The sequence below is a fragment of the Anomaloglossus baeobatrachus genome, chromosome 1, assembly GCF_048569485.1.
Source record: "Anomaloglossus baeobatrachus isolate aAnoBae1 chromosome 1, aAnoBae1.hap1, whole genome shotgun sequence".
NCBI classification, from domain to species: Eukaryota; Metazoa; Chordata; class Amphibia; order Anura; family Aromobatidae; genus Anomaloglossus; species Anomaloglossus baeobatrachus.
The window spans coordinates 77,751,020-77,776,037 of NC_134353.1; the positions used below are offsets into that span (position 1 = coordinate 77,751,020).

General features: G+C 46.1%; 1 protein-coding gene across 1 annotated transcript in view; it reads right to left on the minus strand.

The window, feature by feature from the left end:
- The window catches only part of EVC (EvC ciliary complex subunit 1), a 147,192-nt gene that overhangs the window by 118,157 nt on the left and 4,017 nt on the right, over positions 1-25,018 (minus strand). The window contains exons 2-3 of the mRNA XM_075346881.1: positions 13,061-13,183; positions 1,152-1,235 (exon numbers count right to left, since the gene is read on the minus strand). Coding sequence (XP_075202996.1) covers positions 1,152-1,235; positions 13,061-13,183 — 207 coding nt within the window. The remainder of the gene's footprint in view (positions 1-1,151; positions 1,236-13,060; positions 13,184-25,018) is intronic.

Sequence of the window (25,018 nt, forward strand, 5' to 3'; positions counted from 1 at the left end):
GCATGCACGGGTGGTCTTTGACCTTTCCTCGCGCCTGCGCATTACAGTACTTTGCTCTCCCCTCAGCAGGACAGATCAAAGTGTGCATGCGCAGCAGCACAATGGCGGCCTGTGTGTGGATGACATAGGACGCACATGGGGCTGGGAAGGAGGACAGTGACTGCACAAGATGGAGGAGACACCGGACCGAGAGCAGTGACAACCATCGGAACGGACTGGCCCCTAGGGGAGTATTATAAAGGTCTTTTTTACGTTCTACACAGCGGCCTGGGCTCTTATATACAATGTTCTAGAATGCTGTATATAAGGGCTCACTGGTGGTGCACTTTTGGTCATGCGCACTACTTCAGTTTGAAGCCAGGACGCGTACACCCGGCTTCATAGTGCACATGACCGAAACTCCGGGGTCATGCACACTGAGCCGAAATCCTGTGTCGAGCAGCGATAGCGGTGGAGAGGTGAGTAAGATCATCCTCTGACGCTGTGCGTTCATTAGACGGTTAGCACGCCCACAGGGGTGTACTAACATGCTAATGGGGCATACTAGCAAGGGAAGCAACACCCAGGGGACTAGTCCTTGAGATCATTAGCATACAATAAAAAGATCTTTAGAAATAATTTTTCTAAAAATCTCTTTATCTATGCTAGTGTATACAGGGACAGTTAGGCAGGGATTAGCAATATGTACCCAGAACTGCTCGCGGCTCTGTGTGCATACTGGACCTGACAGGTTCTTTAACATTCAGGAAATTGTGTGGTGTTCTCTAAATTTGATCTTCAGTGTACAGTCAAAGTATACAGATTTTGCATGGAGTGCCCCTTTAAGGATGTAGAGCTGATTAAGATCTGTCTAGAGAACATGGTCTATTACAGTTATCAGAATGACTTTTTTTTTCCACATAATACCCCATTGTCAATTTAAATGCAATATATAATATCCCTGCCATCTTTTCCTGCGACTCTGATTAGGTTAGATATGAATAGCTGTGAATATTAAAGCACACTGCAAATCTACCCAGCGCCACCGTACATTGTTCCCTGCAATAATGCGCACTTTATATGTATCTCTACTAGTTGGGGATTGTAAAAAAAAACAATAAAAAAAAAATGTCTCCCGTAGACAGAGGTCGTCTGTGCCTCCGAATTCTTACCCTAAATTTTTGATTTATTGGATAAACAACTTTAGCCTTTAATGCAAAAGCGGCGACTCCGTTATTTGACAGCCGGTCACCTTCCTGCAAAAAAGAAGAACAGAGCGTCTATTACTTCAAGTCCTCAAAAATCCACAAGGAGAGGGGGCGAGGGGGATGGGAGGAGAATTTGGGTAACAATATTCAGACCATCAACCACATCAATTTATTTCCCAACACAGCGAATCAATCTGAGAGTATAAAAGAATATAAATAGCCGTTATTTATAGAGATTGCATAAAATATGTGAATGCACCGGTGGGAATGGAAGATAAATAAACCATGAAGCATTATCCAATTATTCACACAAATAAAGCCTAACAGAGCAGAACGGCATTAAGTTGACGAAAGCTGTTCCTCAATTAATTATTATGCGTCTGATTATCCCCCTCGCTAACCATTAGCGCAAGATTTATGTGGCCGTATCTCAACAAGGTGCTCTAAATACCACTAATGTATGCACATGGCAAGCTGTACGCTATTGTAACCTTCTAGACGTGGGTCGGGTGCAGTTTTTACGGGAGATATAATTAGAAGATCATTTGCATTATTCAAATCGGACGATATCGCAGGTATCTTATATACGGATTCCCAGAGAACAGAACTGGAAACTCAGATTTTCATATTTGTCGGTGCCCACATCAGAGATGGATAAATCCATCCCCACAATTTTACATCGAGAGGTATAGCAGTTAAATATTTTGGGGGCTTAGAGTGAATTAGAAAAGGACCACAGATAATCAATGTTAAATACAAAAGTATATTTTATTAAATACAAAGTGAACAAGGCCACGCCTCCTGACAAAGCCTTCTGGTGAAACGCGCGTCGAGGCCCCGCCCCCACGCCTGGACTGCCAGCTTTTCCCTGCTCCTATATGACGCAAGGTAATATACCTTAGGTTATATATGCTGCCTTCATTGAGGGATCATTCATGAGCCTATTAGCAGGTGTTATTGCCATCTTGTGGCCAGTCCAGGCATTGTTGTGGGTTGTTTTCTGTGCAGGTTTCTCCATCTCTGCCTGCTACCACTGTGCACCTTGTTCACTTTGTATTTAATAAAATATACTTTTGTATTTAACATTGATTATTTGTGGTCCTTTTCTCTGTACCCCCTCATTTTTCACACCTCACAAATCTTTCTGTACTGGGGTTACATTTTTTAGGTGTTATTGCTTGTGGACCTTTCCATTTTCTTGAAAGTTTTTTAGGTTATGTTAGAGTGGATTAGAGTTTGATAACCGGCATCATAGGTGGCCTAAAATTAATATTGTTGCCCACGGATGATGCACGATGGATATAGTTCAGTGACAGCACGTACTAGAAAGCGCTTACTGCCAATTGGCGAAAGAAAAAACGTATGTACTTACTGCGTTTCCCCAAAAAGAGGCCATAGTAGGAATTTTCGTCCTTTTCAGAGTAAAGGCCGCTTTAACCGCTACGACATCGCTCAAGTGATCTCGTTGGGGTCACGGAATTTGTGACGCACATCCGACCGCTTTAGCAATGTCGTTGTGTGTGACACCCATGAGCGATTTTGCATCGTCGCAAAAACGTACAAAATCACTAAATCGGTGACATGCCCCACTATTCCCAATTATCGTTGCTGCTGCGTGTACGATCGTCGTTCCTGTGGCAGCACACATCGCTATGTGTGACACCGCAGGAACGAGGAACCTCACCTTACCTGCGGCCGCTGGCAATGAGGAAGGAAGGAGGTGGGCGGGATCTAATGTCCCGCTCATCTCCACCCCTCCGCTTCTATTAGGCACCCGCTTAGTGACATCGCTGTGACGCCAAATGAACCGCCCCTTTAGAAAGGAGGCGGATCGCCGGTCACAGCGACGTCGCTAGGCAGGTAAGTATGTGTGACGGGTCTGAGCGATGTTGTGCGCCACGGGCAGCGATTTGCCCATGTCGCACAACCGATCGGGGCGGGTACGCGCGCTAGTTATATCGGTAACGATATAACAGTGTGTAAAGCGGCCTTTAGGCATACATATAAGTTCTACCCCAAAAATAATTCCTAGTTTCAGCTTAAAATTGAAGTGGCCATGCAGCTAAAAAAGTTAAAGAATATTGCAAGACACTTCATTATAGAAAGCAGACACCCCCAAAAGAGGGATGAAAGACAACAGAAGACCCTGCAATCATACTCACCAGACGCCGAGTGGGGGGACCTGCAGTGAAACGCACACACACATACATCCGATGATACCGTACTGCTCCAGGGACCTACAATGTAGTTGAACACAAGGATCTGCAGTGGAATGCGTTCCACAGCGGGCCCCCCACGCGTTCCACCGCAGGTCCTCACGCTCCACTGCACGGTGTTACTGTCGTTTGGATGCAATACGGTATTACCGGATGTTGAGTGTGTGTGATCTGATCTGTGTGCGATCTGATGTGTGTATGTGCGATCTGATGTGTGTATGTGCGATCTGATGTGTGTATGTGTGCGATCTGATGTGTGTGGGTGATCTATTGTGTGTGATCTTTGAGATCCGGTGTGTGATTGTGTGTGCGCTCTGATGTGCGTGTGATCTGATGCGTGATTGTGTAAGCTATCTGATGTGTGTATGCTACCTAATGTGTGTGGGTGTGTGATCTGATGCACGTGTGCTTGCGATCTGATGTGTGTCTGAGTGCTGCCCGAAAGTTGGGAGTGCCGCTGTGGAGCATACCCGCCGGGAGCGCCAAGGATCGCAGGAGGACCTGGGAGCGATGCAGACATCCAGGGTCTGGGAAGTATGATTCTCCTGGGTGGTGCTTCTGTCTTTTTTGGGAGGTAAAATTTCCCCACGAATATATCCCGAAAACAAGCCCTAGTGCATTTTTCGGGGCAAAAAATAATATAAGACAGTGTCTTATATTCGGAGAAACACGGTATTAAATACAGTTTGGACAGAAGGAGTAAAAAAGCACATTTGAAACAAAGCAGAATATGTGCAAAACAGAGACGAGCTGGACCTTTCTGCAGGGGACTTTCCTGAAATTTGCACATCCACGCTAATTCGAACCCTCTGTGATTCAATTTGCGAGGATGGGCAAAAGGATAAAAATAAAATAAAATGCTGTGAAGATTTTACATCACATTGGCTAGGTGAAACACTCAGGGGGCCCATGACAGCCAGTATAAAAGATAGTCATCAACCAAGGAGCACCATTTTATCCTTGGATAGTGTAGGGATAGAAGACAAGGAGCTGGAAGAGATTAAAAACACAATTCTACGGTTGCTTTCACACTGCGTTTTGATCTCCGTGTTCCCGTCAGGGCTTCCGTCCGAACCTCCCGCGAAACGGGATTCGGACATATGCGCCGATGGGGCCACTGACTACCATGGCACAGACAGAGTCACCGTGTGCTCTGTAATGCACCATTTTCGCGAGTATACGCTTTCTGGAGGCGTAGTAGACTGTGTCTGGGTGTCCGCCTCTAGTAGGTGTTTACTCTCGAAAATGGTGGAGCGCAAGGAGACTCCGTCTTCACTATTATAGTCAATGGCCCCATCTGTGCATGTGTCCGAAATCCGTTTTGCGGGGGATTTGGACGGAAGCCCCAATGGGACCACTGAACGGAGGTCAGAACACAACGTGAAAGAGGCCTAACACCAAGAAGCTGTGTAGCTTGTTCTGCGAGCTGTGTTGGTAAGGGCATTGGCCGTGGCACTTTGAGCCAGGGAAAATCAGTAGAGGTGCAAGGAGCGGTGACCATTTCCCCACACAGAGGCAACTGTCAGCTAAATCAAGGATTATTATGATTATGATGATTCTGTGATGGACAAAACCTTGGAATCAGAGGAGTGATGAGGAGTTAAGGTCTCAGGGGAAAAGGTTTTTGGCATTGGAGTTACAGTGCCTTGCGAAAGTATTCGGCCCCTTTGAATTTTTCAACCTTTCCCCACATTTCAGGCTTCAAACAAAGATAAAAAATTAAAATTTTATGGTGAAGAATCAACAACAAGTGGGACACAATTGTGAAGTAGAACGAAATTTTTTGCTTATTTTAAACTTTTATAAAAAATAATAAACTGAAAATTGGGGCGTGCAATATTATTCGGCCACTTTAAGTTAATACTTTGTAGCGCCACCTTTTGCTGCGATTACTGCTGCAGTCGCTTGGGGTATGTGTCTATTTTTACACATCGAGAGACTGAAATTCTTGCCCATTCTTCCTTTGTAAACAGCTGGAGCTGAGTGAGATTGGATGGAGAGTGATTGTGAACAGCAGTTTTCAGCTCTTTCCACAGATTCTCGATTGGATTCAGGTCTGGACTGTGACTTGGCCATTCTGACACCTGGATACGTTTATTTGTGAACCATTCCATTATAGATTTTGCTGGGATCATTGTCTTGTTGGAAGACAAATCTCCGTCCCAGTCTCAGGTCTTTTGCAGACTAACAGGTTTTCTTCAAGAATGGTCCTGTATTTGGCTCCATCCATCTTCTCATCAATTTTAACCATCTTCCCTGTCCCTGCTGAAGAAAAGCAGGCCTAAACCATGATGCTGCCACCACCTTGTTTGACCGTGGGGATGGTATGTTCAGGATGATCAGCTGTGTTGCTTTTACGCTTAACATATCGTTTGGCATTGTGCCCAAAAAGTTTGATTTTGGTTTCGTCTGACCAGAGCACCTTCTTCCACATGTTTGGTGTCTCCCAGGTGGCTTTTGGCAAACTTTAAACAACACTTTTTATGGATAACTTTCAGAAATAGCTTTCTTCTTGCCACAGTGCTCCTTGGGATGTTTAAAGTTGTGGAAAATCTTTTTGTAACCAAATGTAGCTTTAAACTTTTCCACAACAGTATCACAGACATGCCTGTTGTGTTCCTTGGTCTTCATGATGCTATCTGCGCTTTAAACAGATCACAGAGCAGAAGCATTTATACGGAGACTTGATTACACACAGATGGTTTAGGCTAGGTTCACATTTCCGTCAATTTGTATCAGTCACAATCCGTGGCTCTGGTAAACAACGGAATCCGTTTGGCGGATTCCGTTGTTCCCATATACTTGTATGAGCGGTGGATTGTGACTGATGACACTGCGTTGCATCCTCCGCCCGACTGATCAGTCGTGGAACGACTGACCGTCGGGCGGCAGGAATGCAGCATGTAGCGTTTTTTGAGCAGCGGAATCCTTTTGATTCTGCTGCGTATGCTTTCTCTCGGTGGCCGAACAATCAGCTGATCGCCCGGCAGTCGCCTTCTGTGAGCGATCAGGTGATCACCCAGCGGCCGGCTAATGTAAGTGATCAGTTGATCACCCGGTGGCTAATGTGAGCGATCAGCTGATCACCCGGTGGCCGGCTAATGTGAGCGATCAGCTGATCACCCGGCGGCCGGCTAATGTGAGCGATGAGCTGATCACCCGGCGGCCGGCTAATGTGAGCGATCAGCTGATCACCCGGTGGCCGGCTAATGTGAGCGATCAGCTGATCACCCGGTGGCCGGCTAATGTGAGCGATGAGCTGATCACCCGGCGGCCGGCTAATGTGAGCGATCAGCTGATCACCCGGTGGCCGGCTAATGTGAGCGATCAGCTGATCACCCGGTGGCCGGCTAATGTGAGCGATGAGCTGATCACCCGGCGGCCGGCTAATGTGAGCGATGAGCTGATCACCCGGCGGCCGGCTAATGTGAGCGATCAGCTGATCACCCGGCGGCCGGCTAATGTGAGCGATCAGCTGATCACTCTCTCTCTCACGTTTTACAACGGAATCCGACAATGAATTCTTTTCTTGTCATCTGTTGTACAACGCATCAGTCACAAGCGTCAAGCAACGCATGTGACTGATGCAAAACAACGGAAATGTGAACCTAGCCTTATATTTATCATTATCAGTCATTTAGGACAATATTGGATCATTCAGAGATCCTCAATGAACTTCTGGAGTGAGTTTGCTGCACTGAAAGTAAAAGGGGATGAATAATATTACAGGCCCCAATTTTCAGTTTATTCCTTCTTACAAAAGTTTAAAATAAGCAATAAATTTCGCTCAACTTCACAATTGTGTCCCACTTGTTGTTGATTCTTCACCATAACATTAATTTTTATCTTTATGTTTGAAGCCTGAAATGTGGGAAAAGGTTGAAAAATTCAAGGAGGCCGAATACTTTCGCAATCTCTGTCCATAGCGCAGGAGATGTACCTTAAAATGATCCTCTGGTACAAAAAAACAACTTCTTGTGTGGTCAGTTCTGTAGCAGGTGATGCCACACGTGCTGTTGGTGGAGGAGACTAAACAGCAGCTGAAAGTTCTGGTTGCAGTGCTGATGAGTCATATTGGCATGCTTCTCACCTGAAGGAGTTGTGTATATTGCCACCAAATGCAGACGAGGTAAATATGTGACGCCCTGGACTAGCCAGGTAGTCACAGATAGCGCTCCGCACAACACCAGTCCCACACAAGGTAACACCAGCCAAACCACATAAACCCTAGTCACCTCCCTCAGAGCTTAATGGACACACCAGGGGGGCGGAGCCAGGCATTTGGCCATGCCCACCGAGGCGTTCAGAGGGCCTGAGGCAGGAAGTGCAGTCGGTTCAAGTTCAAGTTCAGTCAGTGGAGTGAGGAGTGGAGTAGACTGACAGGTGTGAGGGTCGTAGCCCGCACACCTTGACTAGGAGGCAGACGGTGGCCTAGCCTGCAGGAGCCGGGAAGACGGCTCGGTGGAACCGTGGTGGACCGGGATAGGGTAGTGGCCCGCCGGTACCGACCCGGGGAACCGACTGGAAACGAGAGCACACGGGGGGTACTCAGAACCTGAAACGAGGTCCAGAATCCACTGGACTGAGTTAATTTACTGATTGCTGTCTGGACTATAGGTCCTTTCCCACCCAAGTCCCGACTGAAGACACAGCCCACCGAGGGGAATAGAAAGCAACCACACAGGCAGCGAGATCCCACGGGCCAGCGTCTGCGGGCAAACGGGCTTTCCCGACATACATACAGCCGGGAAGCGGACTCCCGTCGCTGAAGCGCAGGTAGTCTACACATACACTACACGGTGCAGGAGAAAGGCAAAGACCACCGAACCGGGTGGGAGACCAGACGCAGCCAGCTGCGGGCACCGACCACCATCAACTTTGTTTACCAGAGACTTGTGTGTGTCAATAACAGTGAGTACAACAGTGCCATCCGGCCGCGCACCGCCCATCTTTCCCCAACGGGTCCCGGGGCCATCATCCCTGCCCACGGAGGGGTTAACATCTTGCTGCATAACCATCTCCCCCGGGTGCCCCGTAACTGCAGCGGTGGTGTCTACACCTTCACCACATCCCGTGGGTAGCGTCACGAACTCAAACACGGCTCCGGCCGTACAACTACCTACCACCCCCCTACATAGCGCCAGCATCCTTTCAGAGCGAAGTGACCCCGGGTCCGAAGGCGCTCGAGCCTCCCACCAACGAGCCCGGATCCGAGCGGCTCGGCTGCAGCCGAGCGCGGGGTGGTACAAATATGCTATTGCAATCCAGGCTTGTATAGACTAGGAACTACGACTCTCCACCACCAGCACATGAGGTGACATCACCAGCTCATTTGACATGATCAAGAAGGTTAGAGATTAGATCAAGCCTTAAATTGTCCTTCTCCCCTTCTAACAACACTCATCTTTCTATTAGCCAAACCGCTCTGTGCTGTGCCAGCGTCATCCTCACCACCATCATCATTGTCATCCAACACAACTGCTTGTCGTAATCAGAGTACACCTCCTCCTTCTTCATCACTGATTACGGTATGTTTTGAAGCGTTAGCTTCTTCCAGGGGGTTTGTAGAATGATGGAGTGCACTCAGCCTCGCTGGAAGATACCGAGCCACAATTATTTTTTGCAGAAATGGGTGCTTACTCTCTGTTCTCACTTGCTTGGAGATGTAGGCCACTCTCTCAACTTGTATTTTAGCTCCGAAGTGCACTTTATTGCGGATACTTTGAGCAACAAGATAAGCTGGAACAATAAATGAATTTCGTGGATTTCTCGGTGAATGTTTTCAGTGAAAGCGGTGCACTACTGCAATTGGGGCGGATGGTGAATCCTCCATGGCTGAGTGCTACATCTGTTTACCCTGCCAGGCGTCGGTCTTCTCCTACTACTCCTCCATACCTCGTTCAGCTGACATGACCTCAACTCCAACATCCACAGGATAGATTGTTGATACCAACCCTGACATTTTTATTTTTGCTAATCTAAAGACCGCTTTACACGCTACGACATCGCTAATGCAAACTCGTTGGGGTCACGGAATTGGTGACGTACATCTGGTCGCTTTAGCGATGCCGTTGCGTGTGACACCTATGAGCAATTTTGCATCGTCGCAAAAACGTGCAAAATCGCTTATCGGTGACATGGGGGTCCATTCTCAAAAATCGTTACTGCAGCAGTAACGAAATTGTTCCTCGTTCCTGCGGCAGCACACATCACTCCGTGTGACACCGCAGGAACGAGGAAGCTCTCCTTACCTGCCTCCCGGCCGCTATGCGGAAGGAAGGAGGTGGGCGGGATGTTACGTCCCGCTCAGCTCCGCCCCTCCGCTTCTATTGGGCGGCGGTTCAGTGACGCAGCTGTGACGTTGCTGTGACACTGAACGAACCGCCCCCTTAGAAAGCAGGCGGTTCGCCGGTCACACAGACGTCGCTGGACAGATAAGTAGTGTGACGGGTCTGGGCGATGTTGTGCGGCACGGGCAGCGATTTGCCCGTGTTGCACAACAGATGTGGGCGGGTACCCACGCTAGCGATATCGGTACCGATATCGCAGCGTGTAAAGCGGCCTTAAGGCAAAGATATACCAAGCAACTTGTAAGACAGACAGAGATTAGCCATATGGCAAACAAGATGCTGCTGTACGTAAAGCGACAACTCATCCATTGGCTGGTTCTCCATTCACTTCAACTTGGATTTGCCATAAATGACAATGCCCAGAATATTCTGTCTATCTTGCTATCAGTCAAAGCAACTCATGATCAGTAGAAGGGTTCACATCCTGAATTTAATTGTACAACAGTTCCTTGTTTTGACTCCTTTTTAGAGCTCCAACTTCCATTCTCTAACTGTAAAAGATAGCAGCATGGAGAGGTAGACTAGGGAGAGGGAACAAAGCATATAAAGGCATAAAAAGTGAAAGAAGGCCCATATAGTACTAAGGAACATGAACCTGCAACACCCGTGTGAACACTCCGGGATGAAGCTTTTTAGCGAAACACACGTCGGGTGTTGGCGGCTCCTGTTCCTTTATACTATATTGGCCTCATTTCACTGTTTATTTGTAACATTTTTCTTTATTGTCCCCTTTTCTTTTTTTCATGGTCTTTTTGATAATTGTTTTATTGTGTAAGTTTACCTTCTTTACTTAGAACAATATTTTTTTCCCTAGTGATGAATTTTTTCTATACAGAAAACATTCTATGTTATATATTTGGCTCTTATACATTGTAGTGTATAAGAACCACCTTAAAAATAGGGTTTACTTTTGCTTCACCTTAAAAATAGGGATTTCTTTAGAATAGAGATGAGCGGATTCGTGGAATTTCCATATATAGAGGAATGAATTGGACAATTATTTTACCTTGTGCAAATTATTTAAAGGGGAAGTACCTTTTTGTGTGTTAATTAATTTCTTTGCGTAATGGATTTATTCTTGTTTGCATTTCATTGTTATCCATAATTAACTTATTTTAGGCATCTTTATTAACAATAATTAATATTTATATATCAGGGACTCTTCGTCTGAATTTGTGAATTTTTAATCTTGTACGTATTTTTAATCAAGCTTCAATAAATATTACATATTTTGTTATATGGCGTTGCATCTTTTTTATATTTTGAGTTTGTAGTTGTTGTATGTTGCAAAGTCAGACCGAAAAAGTGTGCCAGGAAACAGTTGCGTATTTTCCGGTTTGTAAGACGCACTTTTTACCCCCAAAACTGGGGGGAAAATGGGGGTGCGTCTTACAAACTGTATATGGCTTACCGAGGGAGCAGTTGAGGCGCAGGGTCGGCGATAAGAAGGGACCCTCATTTTAACATTAAAAATTATTTTTTTCCTATTTTCCTCCTTCAAATTTGGGGTGCGTCTCATAATACGGTGCATCTTATAAAACGGAAAATACGGTACATACTCTGTACCCCTATAGCTCCTCCACCCTAAAGAAAGTGGGGCTAGCTGTTATTACAGTACAAAAACACAACATACAGTGCTGGCCAAAAGTATTGGCACCCCTGCAATTCTGTCAGATAATACTCAGTTTCTTCTTGAAAATGATTGCAATCACAAATTCTTTGGTATTATCTTCATTTAATTTGTCTTCAATGAAAAAAAATAAAAATTGTCATAAAGCCAAATTGGATATAATTCCACACCAAACATAAAAAGGGGGTGGACAAAAGTATTGGCACTGTTTGAAAAATCATGTGATGCTTCTCTAATTTGTGTAATTAACAGCCCCTGTAACTTACCTGTGGCACCTAACAGGTGTTGGCAATAACTAAATCACACTTGCAGCAGTTGACATGGATTAAAGTTGCCTCAACCTCTGTCCTGTGTCCTTGTGTGTACCACATTGAGCATGGAGAAAAGAAAGAAGACCAAAGAACTGTCTGAGGACATGAGAATCCAAATTGTGAGGAAGCATGAGCAATCTCAATGCTACAAGTCCATCTCCAAAGACCTGAAAGTTCCTGTGTCTACGGTGCGCAGTGTCATCAAGAAGTGTAAAGCCCATGGCACTGTGGCTAACCTCCCTAGATGTGGAAGGAAAAGAAAAATTGACAAGAGATTTCAACGCAAGATTCTGCGGATGGTGGATAAAGAACCTCGACTAACATCCAAACAAGTTCAAGCTGCCCTGCAGTCCGAGGGTGCAACAGTGTCAACCCGTACTATCCGTCGGCGTCTGAATGAAAAGGGACTGTATGGTAGGATACCCAGGAAGACCCCACTTCTTACCCAGAGAAATAAAAAAGCTGGAGTTTGCCAAAACTTACCTGAGAAAGCCTAAAACGTTTTGGAAGAATGTTCTCTGGTCAGATGAGACAAAAGTAGAGCTTTTTGGCAAAAGCCATCAACAGAGTTTACAGGAAAAAAAAAAAAAAGGCATTCAAAGAAAAAAACACGGTCCCTACAATCAAACATGGCGGAGGTTCCCTGATGTTTTGGGGTTGCTTTGCTGCCTCTGGCACTGGACTGCTTGACCGTGTGTATGGCATTACGAAGTCTGAAGACTACCAACAAATTTTGCAGCATAATGTAGGGCCCAGTGTGAGAAAGCTGGGTCTTCCTCAGAGGTCATGGGTCTTCCAGCAGGACAATGACCCAAAACACACTTCAAAAAGCACTAGAAAATGGTTTGAGAGAAAGCACTGGAGACTACTAAAGTGACCAGCAATGAGTCCAGACCTGAACCCCATAGAACACCTGTGGAGAGACCTCAAAATGGCAGTTTGGAGAAGGCCCCTTCACATCTCAGGGACCTGGAGCAGTTTGCCAAAAAGAATGGTCTAAAATTCCAGGAGAGCATTGTAAGAAACTCATTGATGGTTACCGGAAGCGGTTGTTCGCAGTTATTTTGGCTAAAGGTTGTGCAACCAAGTATTAGGCTAAGGGTGCCAATACTTTTGTCTGGCCCATTTTTGGAGTTTTGTGTGAACTGATCAATGATTTGATTTTTCTTTCATTCTCTTTTGTGTTTTTTCATTGCAAGCAAAATAAATGAAGATAATAATACCAAAGAATTTGTGATTGCAATCATTTTCAGGAAGAAACTGAGTATTATCTGACAGAATTGCAGGGGTGCCAATACTTTTGGCCAGCACTGTACAGTAGACCACCAACCACTATAAAGCCACACATCCATACTGTGAGATTTACCTCTTGCAGGGGCTGCAGCCTGGAGTCTTTCACTTTCATTTTCTTCTTGGCTTTAGACGCCACATCATGGGTGTCCTTGATAACATCAGGCTTGTTCTCCTGAATCACAACTTTTTCCTTTACCTGCAATAACAAAAAATGTTCAGCATGGAAATTATCACTCCTGAGTATATATACTGTATATACACGAAATGAGGTCTGTCCATCATTCAGAGGCCAAGAGATGGGTGTACAGGCAAAATATTGGAGTCAACAAGTTGGCTCATCACGAGGACCACAGACGTCCATGCAAGTACCGGTGGACTGAAAAAAGCTGAAGAAGCCTCCACTTCAATATCATCAGTTTGCTAAAATGTATGAAAAATGGACAGTAGAAGTTTGGAAACAGGTGATTTGGAAAGATGAGACGAACGTCAATAGATTAGGCTCTGATGGGGGCAAATGAGTCTGGAAAAAAATAGAGAAAAAGGGGCACAAGGTTCAAGAAATTGGAAGAACTGTCAAGTTCAGTGGAGGAAGCCTGATGATATTAAGGGTTGACCAGGATTGATGATGGTCTCAATGCTGAGCTATATGGGAGTATCCTACAAGACGAGTTACTTTTTACAATCGAGTATTATGGGTATGAAAAGGACAACAATGTGTTCCTGCAACACAACGACCTGAAGCATATGTCGACATTGGAGAACCAGATTGAACACTTGTGGGTAGAGATGAAGCTAAGGCTGCTTTCACACATCAGTTTTTTGCAGTGCGGCTCAAAAATCTATGCAACTGATGCGGCGAAAAAAACGGATCCGTTGCATAAGTTTTTACATGTGGCCCGTCCGTTTTTGACGGATGCGGCTTGATGCTGAGCATGCGCAGTGCAAAAAAACGCATCCGGCGGCTGGATGCGTTTTTTTGCCGCAGGATGCCGAATCCGGCGTCCATGGGCTTGCATTGTAAATTGCGCCACTTCGCGCCGAATCCGGCACAATGCGGTTTTTTTGCCGCACAAAAAAACGTGCCAGGCAACGTTCCATCCGGCCGCCGCATGGGCTAAATATGCCACATCCGGCAAAAACCGGACGCAATGCAAGGCCATGCGGCACAATACGGCGCTAATGCAAATCTATGCGGAAAAAACGCAACCGGAGGCAAAAAAAAGCGGTTGCGTTTTTTCTGCAAAGCGCCATATTGTGCCGCTCAGGAAAAAACGGATGTGTGAAAGCAGCCTAAAGCTGTTACATACCCAAATGAAGCGACCAGTATGCACCAATTTTGGGATCGTGTAGAAGAAACCAGGGATCAGATTTCAATCGAGACTTGCTGGAATCTGATAGCATGCTCAGAAGTATTTGAGCAGTGTTAAATGTCAAAGGTGGATTTACAAAATACTAACAAAATAATAAAAATGAAAATTTAGATTTTTAGGAGCAAAACAGTAACAATGCATTGACATGACAAGAATCTGCATAACTAAATCATATGCCTTAAAATTGTTTCTTCTTTTTCAGTATGTTATATGGTAAAATGAATTGTTTCATTCCAAACTATTGTTTATTTCCCAAAACAATAAACTTTCAAAATCCTACATTGAGAGATAATGCTGATAGACAGGATCCTGCTTACTCTACTGAGCATGCCCAGAAACCAGCCTGGCGTGATCAGTCTCTCTCTTCCCCTCCCTCTCTCTCCTATCTCTCTCCCCAGACTGAGAGCGGAGGACGCTCGTAACCAAGGTAAATATCGGGTAACCAAGCAAAGCGCTTCGCTTAGTTACCTGATGTTTACCTTGGTTACGTGTGCAGGGAGCATGCAGCCCGGCTCCTGGCAGCTACGGACGCTCGTAACCAAGGTAAATATCGGGTATCCAAGCAAAGCACTTCGCTTAGTTACCTGATGTTTACCTTGGTTACCAGCGTCTGCAGCTGTCAGATGCCGGCACCCAGTCTATCATGTTCAGTTCCCCACACTCCCGATCACATGACTCCAAAGCCCGCCCATAAACTTCAAGTGGCAGGATCCTGCAAAATATCACATGCATTTGCATGCGTTTTTCTTTGTAAAAACAGGATCCACTTTTACAGCAAAAAAACATTCATGACGCATGTTAAAAATCATAGTGTGAAAGCAGCCTAAATAAAGTTACGGCTCTTGAAAGACCAGGAGGAAAACAACTATAATGCAAAAAATGGAAAATCAACAAACCATGAAGAGGTTAAAATTTCAAGGGTTGTTCTGATATTACACAACTGAATCTTTGTCATTGTATAATAGAAAAAATAAATATATATACAGTGCTTTAATATATCTCGGGATTTTATTCTTTTGAAGATCCCTTTTTCAATTCATGGGCTAAACACTTGCATTGCTGGATGTTTGCTACGATTCTACCTGAGATATTACACATCTTGGATTCCAGACAGAACACATTTACATACTCTGATACATTTTGTCAAATAATCTGGATTCTGGAGAGATTACCCTGATGTTTCTACGATTGTCTAAATAGAACTGTAAATCCAGTGGATAAACGGGAAGGCTGGAAACATTTTCTCATTTTACAGGTATTAAAAAAAAACTATTCAAATGTGTTTTTTACAGTAATTTATTGTAAAAGAATCTATGGATTACTATAAGTGAGAGTTATTTAGGTAACGTAAGGTTCCTGTAAACAATAAAGGAACGACTTTACGATTTTGGGGGAAATGGGCAAAAAGTAAAATATGTCTGATGTGCAGGTTGCATCTTTGTGGTGATCACAAAGATACACATATTAGGACCCAAAAAACGCACCTGCGGCAGCACCGCTACATCTGAAGCTCACAGCGAGCGCCATAGAACATGACCACCCGCTGTGAGCTCCACGCAGCGACTGAAGTGAGCTGCGTGATCAGTGGTGACATCACTTGGGTGATTTACGGTCACAGGTGGAGGACTCCAGCTGTGACTGCGGGTAACCTGAGTGATGTCACCACTGATCACGTGGTTCACTTCAGTTCCTGCGTGGAGCTTACAGTGGGCAGTCATGTTCTATAGCGCTCGCTTTGAGCTTCAGATGTAGCAATGGTGGAAGCATAGTGGGACCTCATGTGGATTAGGTCGGACCTGCAAGGGTGTTTTGGGGGTTAATAAACTGGTGCTAGAGGGTATCCTTTTTCTCTATTATATTAAAAACAAAATTGATTTTTGGGTGTTTATGCTTATTTACTTCCACTTACAGATTAGTGATGGGGGTGTCTCGGGGTAGACGCCTGCCATCACTAATCTAGGACTTAGTGGCTGCTGTGGGCTGCCTTCAACTCCCTCATAACCCCGATTGCCACTGCACCAGGTCAATCGGTAAGGGCCTGGTAATATACCAGGACTGTCGCTTCTAATTGATGCTGCAATTCCGGGCAGCTGCTGACTGATATTTTTAGGCTGGGGCGCCCAATAACCATGGGTATTCCCAGCCTGAGAATACCAACCCCCAGCTGTCAGGCTTTCTTTCTGCTGGTATCATAATATGGGGATATCCTACGCTAATTTTTTAATTTATTTATTTTACTGTACGATATAGACCGAACCATCGGCGTTTGTGATTGGACGCCTCAGACATGCTGTCACTCAAGGAACGACATGGGGGCTCAACTGTCTGCAACCAATCACAGATGACGGTGGGCAGGGGAAGCAGTGAATATTTATGAACCTAATAAGCGGCCCGGGAAGAAGAATGAGAGGCCATTGTGACAGCCGCCTCGGTGCCTCAGTAAGGTTGAAGCGCTTGCTCCTACCCCTTTGTGCTGGATTCTGGTCCCCATAGACTTTATATGGGAAAAGTATCTGGCCAAATACCAGTGATCAATCCCCCGCCAACCACGAGTCAGAGGGGGATTGATCTACCAGTCCTCCGAAACACAGGGACAAAACGCAAGCAGAATTGACATGCTGCATCTTTGTGGTGACCACAAAGATGCAGTCAAAAAAATTTGCAACGTGCACATAGCAAAAATGATTCAGCTGCCCAAATTAGATCTCCTTGATATCTTCTAACTAATTTTTATTGTTGCACTAGGACCCACATAGACGTAACACTTGTTCCAGTAGTAAATACCCCTGAGAATATTAGACCTGTAAAGAGCAATGAGATATTAGGAATTTATCTCCGAGTATTCACCAATCTGATACTTTGCATCTGGTCTTAAGGCCTCTTTACACGCTGCGACATCGCTCAAGCAATCTTGTTGGGGTCACGGAATTTGTGACGCACATGCGCTCGCTTTAGCGATGCCGTTGCGTGTGACACCTATGAGCGATTTTGCATCGTTGCAAAAAACGTGCAAAATCGCTCATCGGTGACATGGGGGTCCAGTCTCAAATATCGTTGCTGAAGCTGTTCCTCGTTCCTGCGGCAGCACACATCGGTACGTGTGACACCGCTGGAACGAGGAACCTCTCCTTACCTGCCTGCCGCCCGCAATGCGGAAGGAAGGAGGTGGGCGGGATGTTACGTCCCGCTCATCTCCGCCCCTCCGCTTCTATTGGGCGGCGGTTCAGTGACGCAGCTGTGACGTCGCTGTGATGCTGAACGAACCGCCCCTTTAGAAAGGAGGCGGTTCGCCGGTCACAGCGACGTCGCAGGGCAGGTAAGTAGTGTGACGGGTCTGGGCGATGTTGTGCGCCACGGGCAGCGATTTGCCCATGTCACACAACCGATGGGGGCGGGTACCCACGCTAGCGATATCGGTACCGATATCGCAGCGTGTAAAGTGGTCTTTAGTTGACATGATCAAAGTATTGGACAGGGTTTATACATTTACCGTAATGTCATTTCGCTGCCTCATTCAATGGATGTAAACTTTGGTGACCTTTGCTGCAATGCTTTCTTCATCGGGTCCTAGAGCAGCAATTGGAAGATGCACAAAGTAGCAAAAAGGATAAGACGTGAGACCAGCAGGAAATTTACACTTTATTGCAGACAAATAAAATTAAATTATGACTGGTTCTGGCTCTTTCCAGTCTTGCAAAAAATCCTCACTTGTGTCCAGGACCCCGTCGTTTCCTTGAAGTTCCTGAGCAGCGGTTGGTGAAGGACAAAGTTAAGCTGACACTTAGTTAAATGTGACATTTCCAGAGGTGTCCTCATTTGTCGTCACCTCTCTGCTGCCTTCGCTGTGTCCCTCTTTAATCTTCTCACTTCCTCACTGCCGCAGCCACTTGATCTCTGTCATTCGGCTCCCACATGTTGTCACTCTGACTAATCACTCCAGCGCTACATGAAAGGAGCCGCCATTCTGCTCCCTATATGCTCAAATAGCAGCGCGTCTCATATTTTCTATCGAGAATGAAAGATTTATCATCAACAGCAATAGAGGCAATTGGTTCTGTACTGAATATTTTATTGACTGCAATGAAAGGGCTGTCCCATCTTGTAATAAATGTTCTGCAGTCTCTATGTGACTGCTGAATCCTTACAGTGAGCACAGCCAGGATTCACCGGTATTGCATACTTCCAGTTACATTCCGACTAGACGTGCTCAGTGAAGTTCACTGTGTAGTGGCTGCTCCCGGGTACTGCAGATCAGCTCCTATTCTTAAGTAAAGCCTGTAGTGGCCGCTCCTGGGTACTGCAGATCAGCTCCTATTCTGAAGTACACCCTGTAGTGGCCGCTCCTGGGTACTGCAGATCAGCTCCTATTCTGAACTACATTGTACACTGTGTAGTGGCCACTGCTGGGTACTGCAGATCAGCTCCTATTCTGGAGTACACTGTGACTGTGTAGTGACTGCTCCTGGGTACTGCAGATCTGTTCCTATGCTGAAGTACACTATACACTGTGTAGTGGCTGCTCCTGGGTACTGCAGATCAGCTCCTATGCTGAAGTACACTGTGACTGTGTAGTGGCTGCTCCTGGGTACTGCAGATCTGCTCCTATGCTGAAGTACACTATACACTGTGTAGTGACCACTCCTGGGTACTGCAGATCAGTTTTGATTCTGAAATACACTGTACACTGTGTAGTGGCCTCTCCTGGGTACTACAGATCAGCTCCTATTCTGGAGTACACTGTGACTGTGTAGTGGCTGCTCCTGGGTACTGCAGATCTGCTCCTATGCTGAAGTACACTATACACTGTGTAGTGACCACTCCTGGGTACTGCAGATCAGTTTTGATTCTGAAATACACTGTACACTGTGTAGTGGCCTCTCCTGGGTACTACAGATCAGCTCCTATTCTGGAGTACACTGTGACTGTGTAGTGGCTGCTCCTGGGTACTGCAGATCTGCTCCTATGCTGAAGTACACTATACACTGTGTAGTGACCACTCCTGGGTACTGCAGATCAGTTTTGATTCTGAAATACACTGTACACTGTGTAGTGGCTGCTCCTGGGTACTGCAGATCAGCTCCTATTCTGAAGTACACTGTGTAGTGGCTGCTTTTGGGAACTGAATATCAGCTCCTATTCTGAAGTGCACGGTGTTGTGGCTGCTCCTGGCTACTGCAGATCAGCTCCTATTCTGAAGTGCACAGTGTTGTGGCTGCTCCTGGGTACTGCAGATCAGCTCCTATTCTGAAGTGCACAGTGTTGTGGCTGCTCCTGGGTACTGCAGATCAGCTCCTATTCTGAAGTTCACTGTGTAGTGTCCTCTCCTGGGTACTGCAGATCAGCTCCTATTCTGAAGTACGCTGTACACTGTGTAGTGGCCACTCCTGGGTACTGCAGATCAGCTCCTATTCTGAAGTTCCCAATACACTGTGTAGTGGCTGGGCCTGGGTACTGCAGATCAGCTCCTATTCTGAAGTACACTGTATACTGTGTAGTGGCCACTGCTGGGTACTGCAGATCAGCTCCTATTCTGGAGTACACTGTATACTGTGTAGTGGCCACTGCTGGGTACTGCAGATCAGCTCCTATTCTGGAGTACACTGTATACTGTGTAGTGGCCACTGCTGGGTACTGCAGATCAGCTCCTATTCTGGAGTACACTGTATACTGTGTAGTGGCTGCTCCTGGGTACTGCAGATCAGCTCCTATTCTGAGGTACACTGTGTAGTGGCTGCTCCTGGGTACTGCAGATCAGCTCCTATTCTGGAGTACGCTGTATACTGTGTAGTGGCCACTGCTGGGTACTGCGGATCAGCTCCTATTCTGGAGTACACTGTGTAGTGTCCTCTCCTGGGTCCTGCAGATCAGTTTCTATTCTCTTTATCAGGAGTTGATAACAGAATGGTGAGAGGGATATGTCGGCTCCAACTATCTCATATCGGTGAACTATTCTACATTGAGACAGTGCAAATCTATTTGCACGACCCGGTCTATCGGCTACGTTAGTAATGTCCATCCACGAGCCCCAAGAATCACTTCCTATCTGGCGATATCAACAGCTTTTATTTTGATTAGCCGGATTGGCGCAATATTATCCCGTTTGATGTTGTGCCAAGTTGGCTAATCATGTATAGCTGCAGATGTTGACAGCTTTCAGGATACCCATTCTGGAGAATCGATTCACACCAAGTCTTACTTAAACTCATCACTACAAAGTAGTGAGTGACCCCTTTACCTTCACATTATACTTGTATAGACAGACATGATGCCATGGTGACCGACATCCTGAAGGGCTCGTCATTAGCAGACAATATTATAGAGGAAGGAGGCATACAACTACGAGCTCCTTGTCATATAAGAGGATAATAAGATACAAGGAGAGGCTCGCTGCCTTCCTGAGAGGGATGGCAGTGGTTACCACGGTAATAAGAGTATTATTAGAGACTGCGGCCTAGTTCAGCGACATGACAGTCACAGGCCTTGGTGGGATGATTTGTGTCCCTTCGGCTCTGCTAACATTTCTGCAGCATGTTGATGCGGCCCCCATCTGACGGGTTATTAACAGGCCGCTGTCATGTGATAACCAACATGGCAGGTTTCCCCGGCAATAGAAGCCGCCATGGCTGTGAGTTATCACTGTCATACCACGTTTATAGCGAGTCGTCTCACACTTGTAAAATCTCGATAAGACAAGATTTACAAAAACACCTTCAGGGTCACGATGACCTTAAAATAAATGTCCAACAGTGAATTTCTCGTTATCTAAATAGGTGAAAATTCTGTCCGGAAAAACGTCTTCATATATTGTTATAGTAGTTAAGACCCTTAAAGGGGTATTCTCAAGTTTGAAAGTTATCTGGGGATAATGTCTCAATCACTGGGGGTTTGACTGCTATGGCCCCCACCACTGGTGGACACAGACAGAAAAGGGCCCCTGTGCAAAAAGAATATATGGGCTCTTTGCAGCCCAAGAGCTCATAAAAATGCAAAATTGCATCTGCTTTGGAGGTAGAAATTGGCCCCCTGACCTCTTGGGCCGCACAGGTTGCACCAAAGATATGTCCACCCCTGACCTCCACCAATCCCGAGAGATGGGCCATGTGAATGCAGCGGTGGTCAACGTTTCGATGCCTGGTCTTCAGCACTCGCATAAATAATAAATGTAGTGAAGTGCCCGTGATCGCCTTCTGCTCCATTCCCAACGTACCTTGTGATTGGCCATACTTAAGAATACCCCTTTAAGGACTGGACCAATATTCGTTTATTGCTTTTTTAATTTTTTTCCTTCCCTTCTTCCAAAATGAATAACTTTATTACATTTTTCCACCTGATAATTTTCTACGAGTCGCCACAGTTATGCTAATATTAAATATGTATAGGGTTTTATTTACTTAAAGGGAACCTGTCAGGTGCAATATGCACCCAGAACCACGAGCAGTTCTGGGTACATATTAGTAATCCCTGCCTAACCGTCCCTGTATACACTAGCATACATAAACAAATCTTTTAAAAAAGTATTTCTAAAGATCCTTTATAATATGCTAATGAGGCTAGGGACTAGTCGCAATGGCGTTAGTTCCCTTGGCTAGTCGACCCACATAGCATGCTAGCACACCCCTGTGGGTGTATTAACATGCTAATGAATGTGCAGCGACACCACACATATCTCACTCGTGATGGCGGCCAGTGGAGAATGGATGCACAGTACGCATGATCGGGAGTCCCCAGCACTTCCGGTCATGCGCATTATACCTCACTGAAGCCAAGAAGCTTACACCCGGCATCAATTTAGTGCGCATGATCGGAAGTCCTAGGACTTCCGATCATGCTCACTGCGCATCCATCCTCTGCCATCAAGAGTGAGGTTTGTGCGGCGTCGCTGCGCATTCATTACAGGTTCGTGCTACCATGTTTTGTGGTCCGACTAGCCAAGGGACCTAACGCCCTTGTGACTAGTCCCCGAGCTCATTAGCTTATAATAAAGGATATTTAGAAATACTATTTCCAAAGATCTCTTTATCTATGCTAGTGTATTCAGGGACGGTTAGGCAGGGATTAGCAATATACACCCAGAACTGCTCACGGTTCTGGGTGCATATTGGACAACCCCTTCTCATTCCCCTTGTTCGCCCCATAAAAATAACAAAGCCTATACTCACCTCTGATGCGGCCGTGGTTCCTGCCACGTCGAAACTTGTGTTCCTGGGGCTCACATGACATTGTTATAACATGTGAGCACTGTGACCAATCAGCACTTCCTTCCTTCTCCCCACTGTAACACCCTTATTGCTGTCACCACACTGTCATGCCCCTCTTTCCCGGCGGGGATACCGACACACTTACCCTGCCTGCCACTCAGCGGTGGCTGCTCTGTCCCTGGTCCCTGTACAGGCCTCCTGGGAGCACTCTTAGGATGCATGTGCACCTTTTCTTAAAGGGCCAGTGCTCCCTAACCTGGAAGTGCCTCTCAGCCATAGGGTATTCAAGGTACCCGCCCCTTATGGGAGGTGCCTTGGCAATATGGTCTAATCCTAGAGATGTGTTGCTAGTTGTTGAGGTCCCTTACCTATGTGCTGCTGCTGTGTCACTTACCCCTGTCTGTTTCGTACTCCCGGCTGCTGCTACATTGTACCATATTGGCCAAGTCTGCTATCCCGGCCACTGCTGCTGCATCGTACTGTAATGACCGTAACCTGCCGTATCAGTCATTCTGGCGGCACCGGCCTCATCAAAGACTGTTTGTGTCCAAACCTGGGGATGGCTGTCACAGCACAGAGTCTCCCTGAGTGGCAGCCAAATCCAACCTCACCATCAGAGGCTCTGGTGAAAACCTGGTGTGAGCCATAGTCACGCCCCTCAGGTATTCTGTGTACTGTGGCCCAGAGGGTCCACTCCCCACTCGCACCGGCCAGCATTACACCCGCCTTCGGACATTTAAGTAATTAACAGGGAGTAAGCACTGTGGCTGCCACTCACTTCCTGTCAATTACTTAACCATTAGAAGGTTGGGAGAAGGAAGCCGATGCCAATTGGTTGCGAGGCTCGAGTTTGATAATGTCATGTGAGCCCTGGGAACGTGAGCTCTGACACCGCTGGAACTACGACGGCACTGGAGGCGAGTATAGACTTTGTTATTTTACGGGGGCGTTTATGGGGAATAAGAAGGAGTTGTCTTAGCAGTGGACAACCCCTTTAAAGACGTGTTACCGGATCAAAAATGGCCAGTTTTTGTTATATTATTTTTGCTGTTCCCCTGAAGATTCCTTTTCTTTATTAAAAAAAAATAAATAAAAAAATGTTATTAGGTTCCACATGACTATGGATTCTCTGGAGGAGTGGCTTTTGCCAGATTCATCAATCAACATAAACAGTATCATAAATCTGGGGCACAAGGTGACCACTGCAGCCAATCAGCAGCCATTCTTGTGCTGCAGCCACCATGTTCTACCTTTGATGGAGGAAACATCTAAGGCTATGTGCCCACGGGAGCTCGCACCTGCGTATATATCCGCAGGTACATCCGTAGGTTTCCAGTAGCGGCTCCCCGGAATCCGCAGCTATACATAGCTGCGGGATTCCAGCGAAATAGCTGCGGAAAACCTCCGGACATTCATGCGACTTACCTGTGGAAGTCCCGGTCTCAATCTCCATACTGGAGGGCCGGGATTTCCGCAGGTAATTCCACAGGAATAATTGACATGCAGTTATGTGCGGCTGCGGGTCATCCGCAGCATATTCCGTAGCCTCACATACCGCAGCATGGACACAGACACTCCCCATGTCCCATAGGATAACATGGGGAGTGTCTGTACTTGCGGAAACCTGCGGATTTATCTAGAAAATCCAGATAAATCCGCAGGTTTTCCGCAGCAAAATCTGAAGGTGCGATCTCCCATGGGCACATAGCCTAAAGCTGGCCATACACTTTAGATGTTTATTGGCCATCTTATCTGATTCTCCCATATACAGGACCACCCGCTCTGCCAAGTGCTGTGTTTGCTATGAGAAAGCTTTAGCTGAAGGCTTAACTCAGTGGGAACAATGCAATTGTAATTCTGAAACCCTACATGTCCAACCGATATCTCTCCTGACCATCAGTCTGGCCTGGTTCCCCCAAACACATCAAACCTTCGGCCAAACCTGTTGATATTGGTAGTGTAGTCTAATGTGTAGAGAGGCCTTAAAGGGAATCTGTCACCAGGTTTTTGCCACCTAATTGGAGAGCAGCATAATGTAGGGGCAGAGATCCTTATTCCAGCGATGTGTGGGTTACTGGGCTGCTTAGAGTAGTTTTGATAAAAATCACTGTTTAATTAGCAGTAGATCATTACAGGACTACTTAGCGTGCTGCAGGTAGTCCAGCATATTCATGAGCTTCGTACAAATGCTAGATCTGCAGCAGAGAAAACAATGATTTTATCAAAATGACAGCAAACAGCTCAGTAAGTGACACATCGCTGGAATCAGGGTCTCTGTCTCTATATTATGCTGCTCTCAGATGAGGAAGCAAAAGCCCGGTGACATTTTCCCTTTAAGAGACTGTTCAGATTGGCTGCAGTGATCACCTAACACTTACTGCCAGACCCAGAAGTAAGAATGCCTGCAAGAATGTATTGGTTATTTTATTTTAGAACCACTCTGGGCCCATTTTGAACTCAGTA